This window comes from Arachis stenosperma, chromosome 4 (assembly GCF_014773155.1).
Source record: "Arachis stenosperma cultivar V10309 chromosome 4, arast.V10309.gnm1.PFL2, whole genome shotgun sequence".
NCBI lineage: Eukaryota > Viridiplantae > Streptophyta > Magnoliopsida > Fabales > Fabaceae > Arachis > Arachis stenosperma.
Genome location: NC_080380.1, coordinates 7,051,691 through 7,072,985, shown reverse-complemented (window position 1 = coordinate 7,072,985; position 21,295 = coordinate 7,051,691). Strand labels below are relative to the sequence as shown.

General features: G+C 30.7%; 3 protein-coding genes and 1 non-coding gene across 4 annotated transcripts; 2 read left to right on the top strand and 2 right to left on the bottom strand.

The window, feature by feature from the left end:
- The first annotated feature begins 5,493 nt into the window (after positions 1–5,493).
- Positions 5,494–6,799, top strand: LOC130974506 (uncharacterized). Its single transcript, XM_057899380.1, has 2 exons — positions 5,494–6,004; positions 6,279–6,799. The coding sequence occupies exons 1-2, from the start codon at positions 5,605–5,607 to the stop codon at positions 6,797–6,799; spliced, it is 921 nt and encodes a 306-aa protein (XP_057755363.1). The 5' UTR covers positions 5,494–5,604.
- Positions 6,800–7,695: 896 nt separating this feature from the next.
- Positions 7,696–7,806, bottom strand: LOC130978476 (small nucleolar RNA snoR109). Its single transcript, XR_009086117.1, has one exon. It is a non-coding gene; the product is annotated as a small nucleolar RNA snoR109 (small nucleolar RNA).
- A 3,461-nt stretch (positions 7,807–11,267) lies between these two features.
- LOC130973204 (uncharacterized) lies at positions 11,268–13,601 on the top strand. The gene is made up of 3 exons (XM_057897643.1): positions 11,268–11,813; positions 12,624–12,794; positions 13,165–13,601. The coding sequence occupies exons 1-3, from the start codon at positions 11,445–11,447 to the stop codon at positions 13,294–13,296; spliced, it is 672 nt and encodes a 223-aa protein (XP_057753626.1). The 5' UTR covers positions 11,268–11,444; the 3' UTR covers positions 13,297–13,601.
- Positions 13,602–14,313: 712 nt separating this feature from the next.
- On the bottom strand, positions 14,314–17,070 carry LOC130974305 (mitochondrial pyruvate carrier 4). The gene is made up of 5 exons (XM_057899117.1): positions 16,845–17,070; positions 15,783–15,881; positions 15,470–15,522; positions 14,795–14,868; positions 14,314–14,597 (listed from the first exon to the last, which is right to left on the bottom strand). The coding sequence occupies exons 1-5, from the start codon at positions 16,897–16,899 to the stop codon at positions 14,558–14,560; spliced, it is 321 nt and encodes a 106-aa protein (XP_057755100.1). The 5' UTR covers positions 16,900–17,070; the 3' UTR covers positions 14,314–14,557.
- Positions 17,071–21,295: the final 4,225 nt, after the last annotated feature.

Sequence of the window (21,295 nt, the reverse complement as noted above, 5' to 3'; positions counted from 1 at the left end):
TGTGTAAGAGTTGACATGCAACACATGCCGCCTTGGCACCATATGGCACTTTGTCTATCACTTTACATGTTTTAGAAGCAAATTTCAAGGCTTTGTATATTGTTTTATTATTGCCACTAAAAAAAGTCATCATTGTTTTTCTTTATCATTGATGTTTTTTGAACTTTTAGAACTCATTATTATAACTAGTATTAATTATAAAAAAAGTAGAAAATAGAAATAGATCAAATGGTGTGAATTTTTTCTTAAGCTATTAAAGTCTATTTATAATGTCCAATAGCTTAATTAGTTAACAAAGTAAATTATTAATATAATAATAACCGATCACGTATATACAATGTCACTCTCACATGCACAAATATAATAGGATGACACGTGATGAATTAAAATTTAATACAAAGAGTTATTATTCATTTTTATTTTTAAAAAAATTAAGAGAGTATGCAAGAGTACGAAAAAAAAATTGGATATTTATATTCAATTAAAAATAAAAAAAATAACTAATTGTATATATACACCAATACAAAACAAATTAACATAACTTTAAATTATAAATTTTGTGGTTGATTCAAATAGTACTTTACCGGTTTTGTCACATGTTTTAGAAGTAAATTTCAAGATTTGGTATATTGTTTTGTTGTTGTCACTAGAGGAGCGTTGTTTTTCTTTGAAGATGATTATTTAATACTATCATTATTTTTTTTTTGTACTTTTAAAACTCATTATTATAATTAGTATGAAGAAAAGAAGTAGAAGATAGGAGTAGATAAGATTGTGTGAATTGTTTCTTAAGTTACTAAAGTCTATTTATAATGCCCAAAAACTTAGTTAATAAGGTAATTTTTTTTACGGTTGTAATTGTTAATATAATAATAACCGTATACGTATGTATAATGTCACTGTCATATATGCATAAATTTAGTGAGATGACACGTGATAAATTAAAATTCAATACAAATAGTTATTATTTATTTTTATTTTTTTATAAAATTAAAAGAGTACGAGTAAATAAAAAAACCTTGTATATTTCTATTCAATTGAAAATAAAGAAGAATAACTAACTAATTAACTAATTATATATATACAAAATAAATTGATAAAATTTTAAATTTTAAACATTTTCATAAACTTTTAAAAATAGTTGATTCAATAATTTTTATTATTATTATATTCAAATAAAAAAATATTATAGATTAATTAAAAATACAGTTACCTTTCTTAGTAGAATCTTTGCATAATATTTGAATAATATCAATTTTTCTAATTTTTGATATAGTTGTTAGGTATAGTTTTCTTTCTTTAGTTGTTGTAAATAATATTTTTGTAAAAATAAACTAAGATAAAGATGGTCAAATTAAAAATATCAAAATTTACACGCTCAATATTGACTACCAACTAAGAAACATAACTTCATTCTCTCAGTCATCACTAAATAGAATCAGCTAATAATGTGGACATAGACGTATATGCTGTCTAGTCTCTTGTTTCTCCTGTTTCTAGTACTTTTGTAGTTGAAATGAAGTGGGTTATTAATTAACTAACTAATTAATTAATATAATTAAAATGCATAAATGATGATTGATAGAACTAATTTTTTTTTAGACCCATTAATCTAAAAATAATTAGATTACTTAATATAATATATTTTTATTTTTAATATTATTTTCATATGTAACTACTATCCAAATAGTTTTTATCAAAGCAATCTCCTTTAATTTCTTTACTGGCTAGCTTCTCTTCTTTCTTTAGTACAGGCTTTCTTCAACGCATGTACTCTTATCACAAAGAGTCACCATTATTTTTTTTTTGTTAAGATGATGATTTATTTTCATTATTATTGTTTTTTAAAGTTTTAAAACTCATTATTATAACTAGTATGAAAAAAAGAAATAGAAGATAAGTGTATATCAGATAGTGCGAATTTTCTCTTAAGCTACTAAAGTTTATTTATAATGTCTAATAGCTTAGTTAACAAGGTAATTTTTTTTACGGTTGTAATTGTTAATACTATTTTATTTTTAATAAAATGAATTTTGAATTTTAAACTTTTTCATAAACTTCTACAGGTAGTTGATTCAAATGGTACTTTATCCGTTTTGCCCCGCGCTTTAGAAGTAAATTTCAAAGCTTGGCATATTGTTTTGTTATTGCCACTAGAGAAGTCACCATTATTTTTCTTTAAAGATGATGATTTATCATGGTCATAGTTGTTTTTTAAACTTTTAAAATTTATTATTATAACTAGTATGAAGAAAAAAAAAAGTAGAAGATAGGAGTAGATCAGATGGTGCGAGTTTTTTCTTAGGCTACTTGAATCTATTTATAACGTCTAATAGCTTAATTAATAAGCTCAATTTTGTTATTTGACGATTGTAATTGTTAATATGATAACGTATATACAACGTCACTGTTACATGCATAAATGTAAAGAAAAAACACGTGATGAATTAAAATTCAATACAAAGAGTTATTATTTGTTTTTATTTTTAATAAAATTGAGAGAGTACGCCAAGAAGTACGCAGAGAACTGAAGAGAGAATTTACATATTTTTATTCAATTCAAAATAAAAAGGAATAACTAACGGTACATGTAAAAAATGTAAAACAAATTAATAGAATTTTAAATTTTAAACTATGTAAATAAATTAATAGAATTTTAAATTTTAACATTTTTCATGAACTTCTAAATATAATTGATTCAATAATTTTTAATTATTATTATTATTATTATTATTATCATTATTATTATTATTATTATTATTATATTCAAATAAAAAAATTATTATAGATTAATTAAAAATACAATTACCCTTCCTTATTAGTATCTTTGCATAATATTCGAATATTATCAATTTTCCTAATTTTTGGTATAATTATTAGGTATGGTTTCTTCTTTTTGTTTTCTTAATTGTTGTAAATAATATTTTTGTAGAAATAAACTAAATATAAAAATTGTCAAATTAAAAAAAAATCAAAATTTGCAGCCCGTTACTGCTTACTATACCAATTAGAAACATAGCTTCATCCTCTCATCAATCACTAAATGAAATCAGCTAAATAAGAAAAAATAATCACTAAATGAAATCAGCTAAATAAGAAAAAATGCTAGTTTTTTTAGTCTTTAATCAATTTTTTTAAACATTTATTATTATTTAATAAAAAATAATAGTTATCTTCTAACTTTCAGCTTTTAGTCAATCTTTTTAAAAATTTATTATTATTTAATTAATTTAAATACACACTTTCACATATTAATTATTCAAAAACTTATAAAATTATTTGCTTTTTATTTTCTCTTTTTTCTGAAAACTAATCTATTACAAGTTTAATTATTCGGATAGCTAATTATCCAGTTAAAAAAGATTAAAATGATATGTTTAAGTATACACAAATACCCACTACCAGTGATTAATTTGTGCATATATAATATTTTTTATTTTCTAACTATTGGTATAACTAAATTTTATCCATCAAAATAAAGTTTTATTTCACTATACCAAGTATAAACTTTTTCATGGATTTGATTTAATAGTGAAAATTTAAACTTATCAAAGTCAATTTTCCTTTTTTTTAAGTGAGAATATTGGTTTCCATTCAATTGAAGACGTAAAAAATAACTTAATGACTCAGCATTTCCATCAATTTTATTCACAGTTTGATCTGATAATTATGGTTAAAATAATCTCTCACTTATTACTTATGTAACAAAGTGTCAAAGAGAGTTATAAGTGGTAAAAAATTGAATATCTAATGAATTGAACATTCAGTCATTGTTAATTGTATATGAGTAAATCAAATAAAAAAATAACTATCCAATTAAAAATATTTAACATAATTATCTACATACCTATTAAATTAAAAATTTAATATCTCTATTATTCACATTGTTTAATATTATATTATCTTCCTAACTAAAAATGTTGAAAAGACGTAATAGGAATGAATTCTTGTGTACAATAGCCAGCGGGGCAACAAAAAGAAAATATAGAAAATTATACATATCTGATATCTTCGTATAAAGTCATTAAATAATAATTTAGTCAAATTTATTAAATTATTTAACTATTCTTAATTATTAACTTTACAAGATAACTATACGTAAATTAAAAAAAAGGCGGCAAGCAAGAAAGAAACTCGTGCAAATTTTCCCTTTTATCATATAATATCACAAGTATGTACAACAGTTTTGAGTTTCAACTTATGATTATCATAATATTCTCTTACTATTAATCAAGTATTACTAGTAGTCTAGACATTTTTGAGGCAATGAATCCGGATGGAAATTTAAACTTATCAAAGTCAATTTTTCCTTTTTGTTTAAGTGAGAGGATTCGTTTCCATTCAATTGAAGACGTAAAAATAACTTAATGACTCAGTATTCCCATCAATTTTATTCACAGTTTGATCTGATAATTATGGTTAAAATAATCTATCACTTATTACTTATGTAACAAAGTGTCAAAGAGAGTTATAAGTGGTAAAAAATTGAAAAATATTTCAGAAAGAGGTGTATTTGAGTTTTTAGTGGATCCACTTTGTTGGTATGATTAATGCCAAATTTATTCAAAAATTTTATTACCAAAAAGCAAACAGCTTATTGTCATGAAGAGGTAAACAGCTTATTACCATGCAGAGTTAATTTTGCATACAGGTAAAATAAAAAATTTGAAATGATCAACAATTGAATATTAATTCATATTTTAAAATTTTAAAAAGATGAGTGCTAGGATCCAGTAATTTTTGTAATTTATAACCATCAATTAGTTATTAATAATATTTTTAATGGTGTGAGATTACATTTAATAATGTGGAATTATTTAATTTTTATTTGTTGGTTAAGTGTTGACCAAATTTTAATAAAAGTACTAATCTCTTAAATTTTTTCTTTTAAAAATATTACTATTTTAACATTAGAAGTTAATACTAATATTCTTCTTAATGCAATGAAATAATTAACTCAAAATGTTGAAAAGACGAAATAGGAATGAATTCGTGTGTACAATAGCCAGCGGACAACAGAAAAAATATGAAAGTTATAAATAGTTGTTTTCTTATAAAATTATTATATGATAATTTAGTTAAATTTATGTAATTATTTTTAATTATTAACTATAGGTAGATTAAAAAAAAGGGCAAGCAAGAAAGAAACTCGAGCAAATTTTCCCTTTTATCATATGCTATCATTCACAAGTATGTACAACAGTTTTGAATTTCAACTTATGATTATCATCATAATATTTCTCTTACTATTAATTAAGTATTACAAATAGTCTAGATTAATAGTAAAATTATTAATCTAGACATTTTTTACGCAATGAATCCGGACTCATTTGGTGGCCAGGTTCATCAAAATTAAAAACAAATTGTCACAATTCGGCCTACATTCATGCTTCAACTTGTTCCACACTTCCACCAGTCAACAATGGCGTTAGGTATAAATAATACGACGCCATTCCCCTTTTCTATCCAAATTCCCTTTCCTTTATCCTTTCAAGCAGTAATTTTTACACACCATTTCGCCATTCGAAAATCAATTATATATACAGATAGATGTATATGCACCACAATTAAGATTCAGTGTTCATTGTTTTCTCTAGGTTGGATATGGCTAGGATTCTGATTCCGGCGAGGTTTGAGAGAGTGGCTGCGGCCTTTGACGCTGACGTGGCGGCGCGCATGGGGCACTGCGAGAGCAGCGGGAGCGAGCACTCTCTGGTGAGTTCCATTGATTTGTCTGATATGGTGAAGTCCTTCTTGGAGAGGAATGGTGAAGAGAAGGATCATGACGAAATGGGTGATGAAGAAGAGAAGGTTCAAACATCATCGCAGCTCTCCTATTGTGAGAAAAGGGATATGTTGCAAGCTCTTCTTGCTTGTGGCGATTATGAAAGGGACATGATTAGAAGAGAGGCTGAGATTGCTTGTGCAGTTGTTGGGATCACTTCTTCCACGGATTTCAAACGCAAATTGATGTCTCGCTTGAGGAAAAATGGTTTGGATGCTGGTGAGTACTTCCTTATGTGAATTATTTTAAGAATTCGTGCTGATTATTAAAACTGACACATAATTGTGAAGTTAATAGTTAAAAGTCGTTAGAATTTAGATAATAACTAACAATTTAATTAAACATGTCAATCTTAACTATCAATGACCATGAGTACTTTTGGTGTGAATTAATCTTTATTTTCCAAATAGCATTTATTGAAACAATAGTTGCACTGTGTTATGGGACTAGTTTTGAATTTTTGATGAACCTTTTTGTATAATCATTGCAACAGGGCTTTGCAAATCCCGGTGGGAGAAAACTGGAAGATTAAAATCCGGTGACTATGAGTACATTGATGTCAATTTCTCAGGAGAGCGATACATAGTTGAAGTCTTCCTTGCATCTGAGTTCGAAATCGCTCGCCCAACCATTCAATATTCGTCCTTGCTACAAGTTTTCCCACGTATATTTGTTGGCAAAGTGGAAGAACTGAAGCAAGTTGTGAAGCTTATGTGCAGTGCCATAAAGGGATCCATGAAAACAAGGGACCTGCATATTCCTCCATGGAGAAGAAATGTGTACATGCAAGCCAAGTGGTTCAGCTCTTACAAGAGAACAACAAATGTTGTTTCAACTAGAAATGCATCATCAACTTTGTCTTCAGGGTCTCTTGTAACTCCTTTAAGACCCATTAGATTTGAAGCAAGGCCCATGAAAGCACAAAATTGTAAGGTAGATTATTATGTCAATAAAACTGGATTCAGAATCAGCCATTTGACAGCTGCACTTAATTCCGATGCCCTTGGGATGTAATCATAAATAAATCAACTTCTATGAATTTTTTTTTAATGTACTTATTTTAGGTAACCAGAGTTGATATCCATTGTTTTTTTTTTTTTTTAAAAATACTTTAGGCCAGGGCATAAAAAGTGCATAACAAACTTCTTATCCATTGCTCTTACATATTTTTGCCAACTAGCAAGGAATACAATAGCATTTAGTTTCCTTTAGATAATTTTTATTCTGAAATTCAATATCATTATATAGTATAGGACTGGATTCTTAGGAAAGGGAGAGGATCTGTATTATGTAGTGTCAAAAATCCATTTAGCATAGTTGATGAATTAAGTGGTCCAAAAAAGTTAAAGGGAGAGGATCTGTATTATGTGTTGTCAAAAATCCAGCTAGCATAGTTGACGAATTAAGTGGTCCATAAAAGTGAATTTTTTTTAAGGTAACAACTAACATGCGAATCACGAAAATAAATACAATCTTTCTTCATCTCCACTTTAGAGAGAACAAAGTTTTCAAAAGAAACAGAGTCCCCAACTATATAAGTGTAACTGAAATAAATTTGAACTCCATACATAAAATAAAATAATAAAAATTCAAATATAACAGGTAAACTTTTTAAACAATGCAACTTTCTTGAGACTCGAGATGCTTTCAATATTTCAATATTCTGGGAACAGAAATGAAAGAACACAGAAGCATATGTAGGCACCGTTAGACGCAACCAGCTGGAAAATTCGAAGCAGATTGCCTGGAAAGTGACCCTTTCGAGAAAACAAAAGTGTGTTCAATGTAAGAGAAGGGTCTTCAAGAAAATAAAGCCAAAATCCAAAGCTATCTCCTTCTTCTCCCCTTCTCATTTATCACAAATAAAAAAGGGTTAAAAGAAACCTAGAATTTGAAATGCAACACAAACAGAATGTGGGAAGCTCGGTAAGCAGATGTGTCGATGGAGATCCAAAAATTGGATCTAACAACAACCGGCCAGTTAGCTTCCCTAACCGAATTTCTTGATTTGGCTACAGCCACCATGGCACATTCAAGATTAAGGGTATTGAAACCATTTACCCTTCCCTTGGTACATGTAGCCTTCAACAACGAAATTGAAATTTGATTAACTCAATAATCATAATGTTAGAACTTAGACGTTAGAATAGATTTTGGATGCGAGCAATTGCAAAAACATGCAAACGAACATTGAGAAACCCTAACCCGAAAGTATTTGGGAAAAATGAGTGACTACGTTACCTATTTATACAGCTGTGCGCAAAGGAAAGATCTCCACCGTCCATACCAAATCTGATGGGCGGTGGATTTTAATTACTAAAGCTCTCAAAACCAGCCAGTTCGGCCCATTTAGATTCGGCTAATTTTAAGTTGGACCTGATTAGGGTATACCAATTTCAGCCCATCTTCTTACTACCCAACCCAATATGACCAGTTTAGGCCCATAACCAAAAAGAGATTTAGGCTAGTGTATCAAACTAATTTTAAAACCAAGTTGGATTGGTCTAATGGTTAGCTTATTAATCCGCTTAAGCAAGTGTCGGGGGTTCGAATTCCGCTTGTGCATGCAGCAACCCATTGGCCAGTGGCAAGTCCTTGACCTGTCGGGTTGGGGAATACCGTGGGAAACCAAAAAAAAAATCACTAATTTTAAAATCTTTTGAGGGTTATAAAATAAAAAAGGTCTAAGCTATAGTATATTTTCCAACTTACAATAATTAACTGATTAATAAAATTTAAATACATATGTACGACGTATATGGAGAGGTTTCATAGTCAGCCTTCTACTTATGAAAAAGTAAATTAACTAAATTTAGACAAAAATAGAAATTAGTCGTTGACTCTTGATCGACAAATTAAGTACTTAGTAAGTAATCCAGACAAATTTGGATCATCTTTGAGTCGAGTCAGTCATATAAGCACTTGTTTGGATGTTATTTTTAAGAAAATATTTTTTTAATTTTTTATAAAATAAAAATAATTTTATATTTGAATATTTTATGTAAAAAAAAATTTTTTATTTATCAACTATGTTTGGATAAAATAAGATAAAAATATTTTTTTGTTAATTTATTATATAAAAAATATTTTTTATAAGAAGAAAAAGATATAAATTGTAACTTCTCAAAAAAAATATTTTTTTGATTTTTTTTAGTGTTTTTATTTTTATTATTAGAAATTTGCCAAACACACTAAAAAATAAAAAATATCTTTTATTAAAAAAAGATTTTTTTTTATTAATTTAATAGCACCCAAACAAGCACTAAGACCAATTACATATATTTTTTTAAGGATTATTCAAATTACTTTTTCAAGCTTAACTCATTTATAAATTTTCTATCGGTTATAAAAATAAAATTGGTATATTTAATATTTGATTAATTCCTAAAATATTTGTGACATCTAACACAAGTTTTGTAAAAATTAAATTGACATCACAAATTATTAAATCGTTTGGGACCAAGATAATAAGAAGTTAAAGCGAAATAAGGGGCTTCTAACTTCTAAAGTTAAAAGTTCCAAAGTTCCAGTAGCACCGAAAGAGCATGATTTAACTGCACATTTGCAGCCTCCATCCGTAGCAATGCAAAAGACAGCATCCATGTCAACTCAATATAATAGCAAATTGTGATAGATTCATGCATATCATGTGTACCTTATTAATTGCGTCACATACAAAACTTCTACAAGCATAGGGGCTACCAACATAAATGTTGAATCAGGCTAAGATTGGCGGATAGGAATTAGGTGCATCAGGTTTGACGCATGGTGTGGTAAGAGTGAACCATTTCCCATATGGATAACAGGATAAGAGAAGATATTCAAATTAAAGTAAGGGTTGTCTCTAACTCTCTATGGACTGATTAGTCATTGAGTAATAATGTTATCTACAATAGAGGTGCAACAGTCCCTGCTTATTCCATATTTCCATGTTTTCTTGTCTTCTTATAACACGCCTTGTATTGTCAAATAATGAATAATAATGTGGTAGCCTACCCTGGAGGATTTATTATTACATATTTCCAAACATAACACCATACATGACCTGATCTGATTCTCAAGACTCATCACATCCATGATTTTAATTTGTATACAAAAGCATATATGTAAAACTCATTGCTCATTGGGACAGAGACACATTTACCTGTGAATGCATTAATTCTATAAGCAATAAATTTAAAAGCATGTTAATTGTTAATATAGGTTTTTTAATGTTGTTAGTTAATTATTTGCAAATAAATACATTGTTTTAAACAATATATTTTTAAAAATAATAGGAATAAAACAATCAAATATATACGACTAATAATATAAATAAAACAACCAAACCTAATTATCTAACATTTCAACAACAACAAACAACTACTTTTAAGATACTAACATTCTAAGAGCGGAACACAAATCGAAAACTAACTAAACCAAATTAAAAAGAGCACTTAAACACTATATTTTTCATTTGTTTATAATATTTTTATCATTTAATTAGATTTGTACATTAGATATGTGGATACATCTATAAAATTTAATGTCTGATTCTAACTATTTGTGGATCAAATCATATCCGTAAAATTTAGATCAAATATGAATAAATATTGTAAAAATTGCAAACATTATGAATTAAATCTTGTAATCGTTCGTTTCTAATTTTGGAGATTGAGTTTATTTTCAATAGAAACTCCAATAAGATTAGATAATATTATTTGCGTTTGATAATTTTTTGGATACTAGTGATGATTTAAACTTTCAATTAAAAATATTTCTAAAATTAATAATAGTCGAAAATAGTTCTCCTAATTTAAATAGAATATGGACTAGGTAGTAGACAACAAAAAATACTAAATAGAATATGGACTTAAGTTTTTTTATACCATCAATTAGTCCATTATTTTATATTATCACATAATTGAAATAATAATTTTAATAAAGACCTTATAAATAATAATATATATTATATTGAGTGTTTGATTGTATGAAAAATTTATATTATCATTCACCTGTGTTTATATATTTCTATGATTATTCAAATGATAAATTTTAAAAAATGAATTTCCCAATATAATATTTTAAATTAATAATGTATAAAAATTATATCATTATTATGCTAATCAATTAATAATATAAATTTTTTATGCCAATAATATATTAAAATAAATTCTAAAATTGAAACTAAAGTCTAAAGATTTTTCACAAAACCACCATAGTACAGTAAACCACTATCTCAATATAATAATAGTTTTTTTTTTCTATAAAAAAAAAAAAGAAAAAATATCTTTCCTTGATTAGATAAATCCCACCAAAAGAAGTTATTTAAAGTTGACTAAGGAGAGGAGCAACCAGTACACACAGCGAACGGCCACGATTTACTAGCTCAAAGGAAGTAGCTTTCTTGAGCCACACGATCCTTCCCTCAACCCCAAACCTGGAAACTAAACTGAAACTATAAAAAGGAATCATGGTCAATTGTGTTTACGAGAGACACTGAAAAAGAGTCCCTTTTTTCCCCACAGAGATAGAGGAGTCCCAAACTCTCTAACTCCAAAATCCAATTCCAATTTGTTTCCCCCTCAAAAATAATAAAATTTTAATAATTTTTAAATAAAATTTTGTTTTGGGGTTTAGATTGTGCGGATCGGGGTTCGGAGAGTTTAGATCTGCGACGATGGAGGGTGTCGGGGCCCGGCTGGGGCGGTCGTCCACCCGATACGGACCGGCGACTGTGTTTACCGGACCGGTTAGAAAGTGGAAGAAGAAGTGGGTCCACGTTTCACCCAATTCCTCCTCTGCTTCCGCAAATTCCAACAACAACAACAACAATAACAACGCCGCCAACAATAACAATCACAATCACACGCACCATTCTAACGGTAATAACGGTTCCCATCTGCTTCTTTACAAGTGGACCCCTATAACCCAATCTCAAAACGCCAACAACAACAATTCAAATGGAAACGCCGCTGCCAAGGATTCTGTGCCACCACCCTCTGACGCCCCCGAAGAGCCGCCACGCAGGAAATTCAAATATATTCCGGTATTTCACTTACAATGCGCCTCTCTTATCTGTATATTTAAATGGAAAAGAAAAAGTCTTGACCTTTGCACTTTGCTTTTGGTTTTTGGGTTTTGTGTGTGTTGAAATTAGGGTTTTTATTGGATTATAGTGATGAGGAGTTGGGGAGATTTGGGTCTGTTGTGAGTGTGGTGGAAGTGATTGTTTAGGCTATGGTATGTGATGGGAATGAGAGGAAAGATATGATGTAGAATGAGGTTGATGCTATTTCTATTTGAGCCGAATTTGTTTTTGTGTTTTGAAGTATGTTCTATAGTATGAATCCGCCAAGATGGAAATACTTACCCAAGTCTTGTGCTGAAGTTGTTGAGTGATAGCAAAATAAAGGTAATTGATGGCAATGCCACCCTATTAACAGGTGGTGGCAGTTTTATCTGAGGATAGAATTTGGAAAATCATGAATGCAAGTTTGCAGAAAGTGAGACTATTCAAGTATCAGAGCTAAAAGTTATGTGAAAAAAGAAAGTGAATGCCTTTGGGGGAACTACTCACCCATAACCAATTTAGTTTTCAGTAATTTGTTATCCTGTCCATTAGTGCAAAGATTTTGATACCTCTCTTCAACTTCTGTATTTATCCTTTCGGGGCAGGTAATTCAAATTTACATGTATATGGGATGACTGATCTCATGAATATGTCATTTGCTAAAAATGTTTTTTAGGTTGTTGATAGAACGTTCTGGTAAAGCTAAGCTTTTTGCACATGTTGATACTGATTTTTTATGTTTAAATGCTAATGAGGATTGGAAATCTGGGTTGTCTAATGATGTAGGTTGCTGTACCAGAGGAGCAAAGGAATGAGGCTGCAGAAATTGATGGTGCTGAAAAGATTGAAGAAGATAAGCCAGTTGATACCGATCCAATTGCAGCAGAACCAAGTCACAAAATTGAGACTATGGATGAAAAACCTGACATAAATGATGTCCCTGCAGATGAAAGTCAGGTAAACCTTTGCCTGTGATTGGGCTTCATGTCTCTGCACATTTTCTTCATTGTTTCCAGCGCGTCATATAGAACTATAGAGGGAAGCAAAACTGTATGCATAGTTAGCTTACATAAATTTATGAAAGGGGTCATTTTGGGTTAAAAAAATAGATGATGATCGTTATGGTTCGTTTGTCACTTTGGACTTTGGAGAATATTATTGGTTTAAACAAGCATTATGCAATTTGAAAAACCATGGATGTGCTTGATTATCATGTAATTAAAAATGTCTAATATTCCTGGCAAAGTCCATAAAGTGACTAATTAGCATTCTGATCTGACTTCCTTTTAATTTCATATATAATTTTGACTCTGGTATTATATTTCAGCCTCAGGACAAAAATCAAGTAGTACGCCAAGATCTAAATGAAAGCACATTGGATTTAAGTTTGGGGTTAACATCACATGACGATGAAAATGACTCTGATTCAAAAACTAATCAAACAAGAGATGGCCAGTAACACAAAGTGAACAGAAGTCCTCAGGATAGTGAGCATTAGTGCACCAATCTACACGTGTATTTGATCAACAAAAGTATATTTTCACCTGGTTTTGTGTTCACCCATTGATCATTTTAGATTGGATTGTTGTACTGGCATATGCCTATAATATTTTTCTTATTCAGTGTCCTTGGTGGGATGGTCATAGTATTCCTTTTCCCCAACCATTGGACATATTTATTTTTTTCCCCTAGATATCTATTGAGGCGGGATATTGTGGAATTGATGTGGATTTTTGTACTCAATATATTGATGAAATTGTGCTATTTCAAGTTGATTCAACTTTGCAATGTTGTGAGATAAATTCAGAGGTCTTTTGCTTGTAGTTGTAGGTTAATTCCCAAAATATATCAACCTAACGTGATAATAAGCATTCTATTTATCAGCTGTGTGAATATAGAAAACAGCACGATAATACTCCATTGTCTATGTGTCCGGGCAAATGCACGGGTCTTTTTAGAATTTTCATGTTTGAAGTATTGAGATAAAGACTTGGAAACTGAAATTCAATATCATATTTGTTGGCCCAAGATTATTACTAAAATTCCAGTCTCTCTCTTCAAAATTTTCCTTCCAAAAATTTTTTTGAGTGAAAAATAAAATTTTAATAACATTTTATACCTAAAATACTCGTATTTCAATTAATTAATTATAATTTTATCCTTTGTATAAATTAAATTAGAATTTTGTTCTTATTTCAATCTCTGTTTCCCACTTTATACCAAACAAAATATTAAGACGTATTTCAGTCTTTGTCTCTCAGCCTCAATCTCTCAATCTTTGTCTCTCTTCCAAATACTACCTTAGAGATCATGATATAATAATCAGGTATACTCTAGAATAGAAGGCTGCAAATTCTTAAGCTATCTATGAAAATATGAAATAACATAACTATCAAGTATAAAAGTGATGATGGGAAGGGAACCGGAAAACCGGTTCACTTTGAAAAATTAACTACACAGGCAAGGCTAGCAAAAAGAAATATCAAGGGGCTCATTCGGGACTTGTGACATTCATTTCACTACTTGTGTAAAATCCCTTATTCTACAACATTCAAATAAAAGAAAATACACAATAGAGGATGATCCAACAGTTCTTGCCCTGCCAAAGTACGAATGAAATTACTAGTTCAAAACCAAGAATTCAATTGTGTGTGGAAATTACAAACAGGCCATCCCCCTCCATAGACACAGTAACTAGGGATTTTCAAATGTTTTCGTCATCATTCTTTTGCAACAGCTGCCTCAGAGGAATAGTCATGCCTGGAAAGTAGTACAAGTTAATATATATGTATGATGGGTAAGGATGTTCACTGCTGATTATAATAACCATTGGCAAAACATAGCAAAAAATAGCATAACGAACACCTTACGGATTCTCAAGAAAATAATAACAACTATTGCCAAAAAACAATGGCCAAGTTTCATGAAGTTCCCACCACTTTGGGGTATTAACTCACCGCAATTTACGTGAGAGTTGGTACATGCCAGTTGCTGCCATTGCAAGATTTACACTGAATAGGTTCCAATTTTTCTGCATCATAAGAAATAATTACCATAAATGCATCTGGATCATGCAAAATGTATTCTACATTAACCAAAAAGAAACACTATAATCTTGATAATACGCAGGAAGTGATATACAAAGTAGTTTACATGTCTCTTATGGCTATTTTCATTACTAATACACAAATCTTGTATGCTCACACACACACGGAGACATGAAGGAAGCAACTTGGTTTGCAGAAAAAATATGCAAGGATAACAAATGTAGGGACAAAAGATGAGATACCAAATTCTATAGGGAAAAAATGAATACATCAGAGTGAGAAGGCTGTAGTATATACATCATGATCTAATGATTTAATTAATTATTTGATGAAAAACAGGAATTTTATGTCCTCCTAAATTGCACATTAGAAGTTAGAACTACCATGGGCATATCCTAATTGATGTTATAGAACCATTTAAGTCAAATTTGTATGTCACGCTCTTGCAACATTCAGAGAGGTATGCAACTGCAAAGCAGAATATAGCCAAATGATACATTTTGCTTGAAAAAAGAAGATCCATGTATTAGGCCACAAATACATGTCGAAGCAATCCTTCTTTTGAGGGGGAAAAAAGAAGCTTACTGGAGTGATAACAGTGCTGTAACGTGACCAGATAACTCCAGTAGCAGTAACAGCTGGGGAAGATAACAGGAATCAGCACAGATATAAATAAAATCTAATGCATGGTAAATTGGTAATGTATCTGCAAAAGCTGATTGCTGAACAGCAAAAAAAGAAAGAAAGAAAAATGGATATGATTACTCATAATTCTGTATAAATCTTAAACTTCTGCATGTTTGTGCCTTCTAGGGAATTCAGACATGCATGCAGCATGCTGCATATTTATGTCCATAATATATAACAGTAAATGATATTGTAAATATGTATCCCTTACCTATTTGCTGAGGATAGGAAATTTTCTCAGGTGGTTTTGCAAAATCGGCAATATTGGCAATGCTGATACCCCACTTAAATGTTGGTGCCCAGAAGTGAACTGCATAATAAGTGAAATGAGTTTTTAAGCATTGCAAAGAGTAGCCAATTTTCATTTTAACGCTCAATAGCAACAGTGGTTCAATGCAACCAAATGAGAGATAACAAGGTGGAAGAGCAGAAAGAATGACTTTCTACTGAAAATTATAATCCCTTTGGTGCTCTTTGTGAGTGATCTTTAAATTTCACTACAAGAACAGCAAGCCACCTCTGATCATATTATTTTAACCAATTCATGAATACACAGACGAATGTTGATCAATAAATTACAATACATTTTATCTCAATGGCTAAAGACCTGAATCTATCTATCCTCGGGTAGATTAGGAACATCCAGGTCACAACATTTGCATAAAAGTATAACATGAATAAATCTAAAATTAACTTGTTTCTCCATAATGCCTCATTATGCTACCTTCATCTGTCAAATCCCCAACAATTTTCTTCTACTTTTCTTCGCTTAACCACCAATTTCATGATGTAATAGAACTCCCAAGGAATGAAAACTTGAAATTCATCGCATTCAATTAGATTTGGACAAAATACCCAAAAAAAAGGCTGAAGTAAACTGAAATGGAACCTAAACAAATAAAATAAACGAATCCCAGCAATTCGAAAAATATATCCCCAAAAAAGGATTAATTTAAGACTATTGACCGTGAACACTTAGACATAATGTTTACCCTCTCAATAAAATAAAATAAAAGGTAAAAAATTGAGCATAAAACTCTGCGAGTCCATTTGACCTTCCAATAAATCAGGAATTTTCAGCTAGTCATATCCTATAGCTTCAAGAATAAAAATTGGAAACGGATTGCGATTTAGAAGTTTATGTGCTATGAAATGAAGATTCGAAGAACCGAATCGAATAGAAAACTCATCGATAGACAAAAATAAATAAGACAAAAAGAAAGTATAGAAAAAAATATCGAGTACGAAAGGAAAAACGAATGAGGTAACTCACTAGTTTTGGGACCAGCTGGGTGATTCCATAAAGCTTGAAGCTTTGAAGCCGCCATGATTTTTCTTCTTCGCTTTCGATTTTGCTAAATGGGGTTCACTTTCTGCGACCAAAGGAAACTATATAGTAGGCTCGAACAACTGCGGAGAGGATCCACTTCGCAGCGCCATTCAATCAGATCCTGACACGTGGCTCTAACATGGTTAAAAGTATACGCTTCTGACGTTGAGCTAAGTTTGGTTTGGGGCAAATCGGTAAATTCATCTGCAGAGTGCAGAGGGCAGTAACACTCGCGGCGTCACGGGAAAATCTCAGCGATTTTTGTTGCATGTGTTTTGGTGTTTGGCATTCGATTTTAGATTTATTTGTGTGTCTCCGTTATTTATTGCGTAAGTAGCTTAACAACCTAGGTAATTGCATATGCACTTATGCAGACTAAACAAATTTCATCCCACAAAGAGAAAGTATGGGAAAATAATGATATTAGTATATAATATATACAATAAATTTTAAAAAAATTAAAAATTAAATATTAGATTTCTAATTAATTATTTAATTTTAAAAATTAAAATTTAAAAATTTAGAATTAGTATTTTAATAAACAGTTATTTTTAATTTCATTATAATTTTTCAACTTTCAAGTCTCAGAGACTGTGCCGACGCTGCCGCATTCACTTCTGACGTCGTTGTGGGGTTCCTACCAACCGAAATCGCATCTTATTTTTCTGTAAGAAAGTCGGATACCTCCGCAGTCCCTTCCATACTTCTCTGTGGCTGCTGCATTATCATCAAAGAAACACCGAGCTTCTTCTTTTTCATCGTTCTTGAGGTGTTGGTATTCATGTTGATGATGATGATTCATGATTATGTTGATATTGCCTTTTCATGGTTCTATATTCTAATTCGTTCATTCTCATCAGCAGCTATCACAATAGGAGAAAAAGGTTGTATAAACACTGTTTGTGTGCTTCTTGTGTCCCTTTTAGCTATTGAATTTGTTAGTTTGCTAATAGCATAGTGTTGGCATTTTGTGATGTACTCCAATCTCTTTCTTCTCTTTGGATCAAACTGATGAAGGATTGAAGGTTGAAAATGAAAATAGAGTTTCAAAAAGCTGTTAAGGCTAGACTTCTCCATGACATTTTTGGACAGATTAATATTAATTCAATGACCTGTTTAGGATGGTCATTTTAGTAAGTATATAGATGATTATTTTAATTCTTATGTAGATGGTTATTTTGATTGAATTGAGTTTAGTTATATAATTAAAATATGTTGGATGTTCAATTCACTAGATATGCGAATGATTATTTTTATTCTTAAGTGGATTGTTATTTTGTTCGATTTGGTTTAAGTATATACAATTAAGAAAAATTGAATGGTAATTTCACTAAATAGGCGGATGATTGTTTCCAGTGAAAGAGAGAGTGGCGCCGGTGAATGGGATGGTTGGTGAAGCGGCGACGGCTTGATGAACCCAGGAGGCGACAATGATGTCCAGTGAGCGGGAGAATGACGCCGGTGAAGGGAGATGGTTGATGAATAGGCGGCAACAGAGATTTTGAGAAAGAAGACGTCGAATTGGTAAATTAGGGTATAAAAAATGGTTAAAATTTTAGAATAACTGAATACTTCCTTGCGGGTGAGAGAAGAATTCCTGTGCCAAGCCTAAGAGGCTTAGACCGCTACCTCCCTTCGACTATCATTATTCCCCCATTCACTGATTCTCTAGCACCGTCGTCTTCCTAGGCTAAAAGCCCTTACTCCTCCAACACCTAAATCGCTGGCACTTTGGATCTATCCTAAAAGAAAGAATTGACTTACCTTGCTTTGCTGCTTTGATTAGGACTTTGCTTCTCTAAAGAGATTTTCCCGGTGAGAACTCCCTTCTAGTAGCAATTCCGAAGCGGAAATAGCTACGGTTATTGCCATTCTTGCTTCTCCTGTTCTTCTTCTATCTAAGGACAAGGCGGAAGGTAGACATACTTATAGGCTTCTTTCTTCCTTCTAGTCGAGGTGAAAGCTTTCAAAGAGCTGAGTCGTACCCAAACTCTATCGAGTCAGCAAGTAAACTACCTCGCTGAACTAGCTTTAGACTAGGCTAATGAGTACGCAACTGAAGAGACAGCGCTAAGAGTGATGGCTTTTCTTTATATTGATTGAGACCTAGCCTCGGGGCACTTACTTTATTAGAGTAGGGAACCCGGTTCAAGCAGAGTGCAAGTGCCACGCTAATCCTAGTCCAAGCCAAAAAAAAGGCTACGCATGAAACTAAAAGCTACGCCTTTAAGCCACGCCATTATAGCAATCCTTGTGAACAGCTGGTTCACTGTAGGCTGTATTTTAGTTAGATGGGTCCGTTGGGATTCTATTATAAGTTCTTTTCTATTTTATTTTCTTTCTTCTCCCTTTGTTCTGTGAGAAACTTTCTCTAATTCACTCCATCCCTCATCTACTACTCGTGCGTACAATGATTTTTGTGGAGGATTGATAGCACTCAGTTCTCTTCCTTGAAAGTGGGTTGATACCTTGTTGTCGCTCTTCTCTCTTTCCTGTGCGCGGTCCTCTCTTAATAGACTTTATGACCGTACTCTTAAAGCACTCGTTCTAGCAGATATGTCTTTGTCACAGCCAGTGGAATAGATAAGAATGAGATTGGACGATAGGCAGCACTCTCAGGCCACTTTCCCAAGACAATAGGCTACGGAGCGGACAGCCTCAAAAGAGGAAGCAGTCCAATCTATTCCATACGATCACTGATCGAATCGGGAATAGGGGCTTTCCCATCCAAGTAAGAAAAGGGCCATACGGGTACTAGTTTCATGGTGATTAGTTTGAACCTCCTCCCCCTCCCACCTCTATGGCAGACTGCAAGCACAGAAGCTAAGGGCACGATTGCCCGCCAAGTTCAGATAAGGAAATTTTTAGTTTGGATAATTTGAGTGGTGTTTTTTTTTTTTTTTGTTATTGGGTCAAATTTTCAATCCATTATATATATTGTAAAGATTCCTCATTATTTTCCTAACAAAAATTTTCCACAAAATTTCATCCCTTACAAATTGCATAAGAGTATTCTTTTTTTTTTGTATAAAGTCTTTCTCCCAGAAAATTTCACCCCCTAAATAAATTGCAACCAAATTGAAATAGAAAGAAAAATATTATATACATGTTAAAGACTTTTTCAACAATTTAAAAAAAAAATAGTGTAATGGTTAAGAAGATAATCAAGTATTACGATAAATTTTAGAAGATTAACAGTATTTGTATTATTTTTTTATGTGTTTGAGAATGTTCTAGATGGTTCTGGAATATTCTAAAATATCTTAGAAAGTCTCAAAATATCTTAAAAGATTTTAGACATAGAGTATTCTAGAAGAGTGTGGATATATATAAAAGTATAAATAGTCATTTGTAATAAACACTTGAATAATAAAATATTCTTTCTACCAAAACTTCATTTCTCTTGTATTTTCTTATATTCTTAACTTTCTTATTAAATATTGAGAGTTAAACTGATTTAGTCTTAATTTAAGAAATTGAGTATGTCCGAATGTCTACATGATAGCGTTAGAGTTGTCCAAAATCATAAGACAAATCTCACAAAAAAATTATTGCATTATCTTAAACTATCAAATCATTTTAAAATAATACTCCCCATCTTATATTGATGATAGTTTTTATCTCTGAGTTTTGAGATATTTGTTCATAAATTAATGTATTTGGTTACAATCTATACAAAAATCAAAAATTAATTTATATATATATATTTTTATAATATCTCTTAATTTAACTGACTAAAGGACTAATCTAATTGCAATTTTGAGTTTTATTCAAAAGTTTATTATATTTACATATATACAAAAAGATTCAAATTTTAAAATATTTATTTAAGTAGATGATTGAACTGATATCAATTCAAATTAGTTAATAGTTATAGATAAAGGGCTTGTTTGGATGAGTTTTTAAGAAAATATCTTTTTTCGAGTTATCTTTTCTTAAAAGATCTTATTGAAAAGCAAAAGTAATTTTATGCTTGGATGTCTCATGTAAAAAGGTCTTTTTTTATCTATCAATTATGTTTGGGTATAACAATATAAAAGTACTTTTTGTTTATTTATTACATGAAAAATATCTTTTTTTTAAAGAAAAAAATCTTTTAAAAAAAGATGTAAATTACAGCTTCTCAAAAAAGATCTTTTTTTTATTTTACTAGTGCTTTTATTTTTACTACTAGAAATTTGCCAAACACGATAAAAAATAAAAAAAAATCTTTTTTCATTAAAAAAATTTTTTTTTAATAAAATAATGACGCCCAAACATGCACAAAAGGTTAAAAACACTTGTATTTTTTTTTTTTGGTCATGCTCTTATTAAGAGTTACGTGAGAAATCATAAAACATGTGGTGAAATTGGTTGGGCTGAGTTAATACTAGCCTGCAAACAATGCTCGTAAA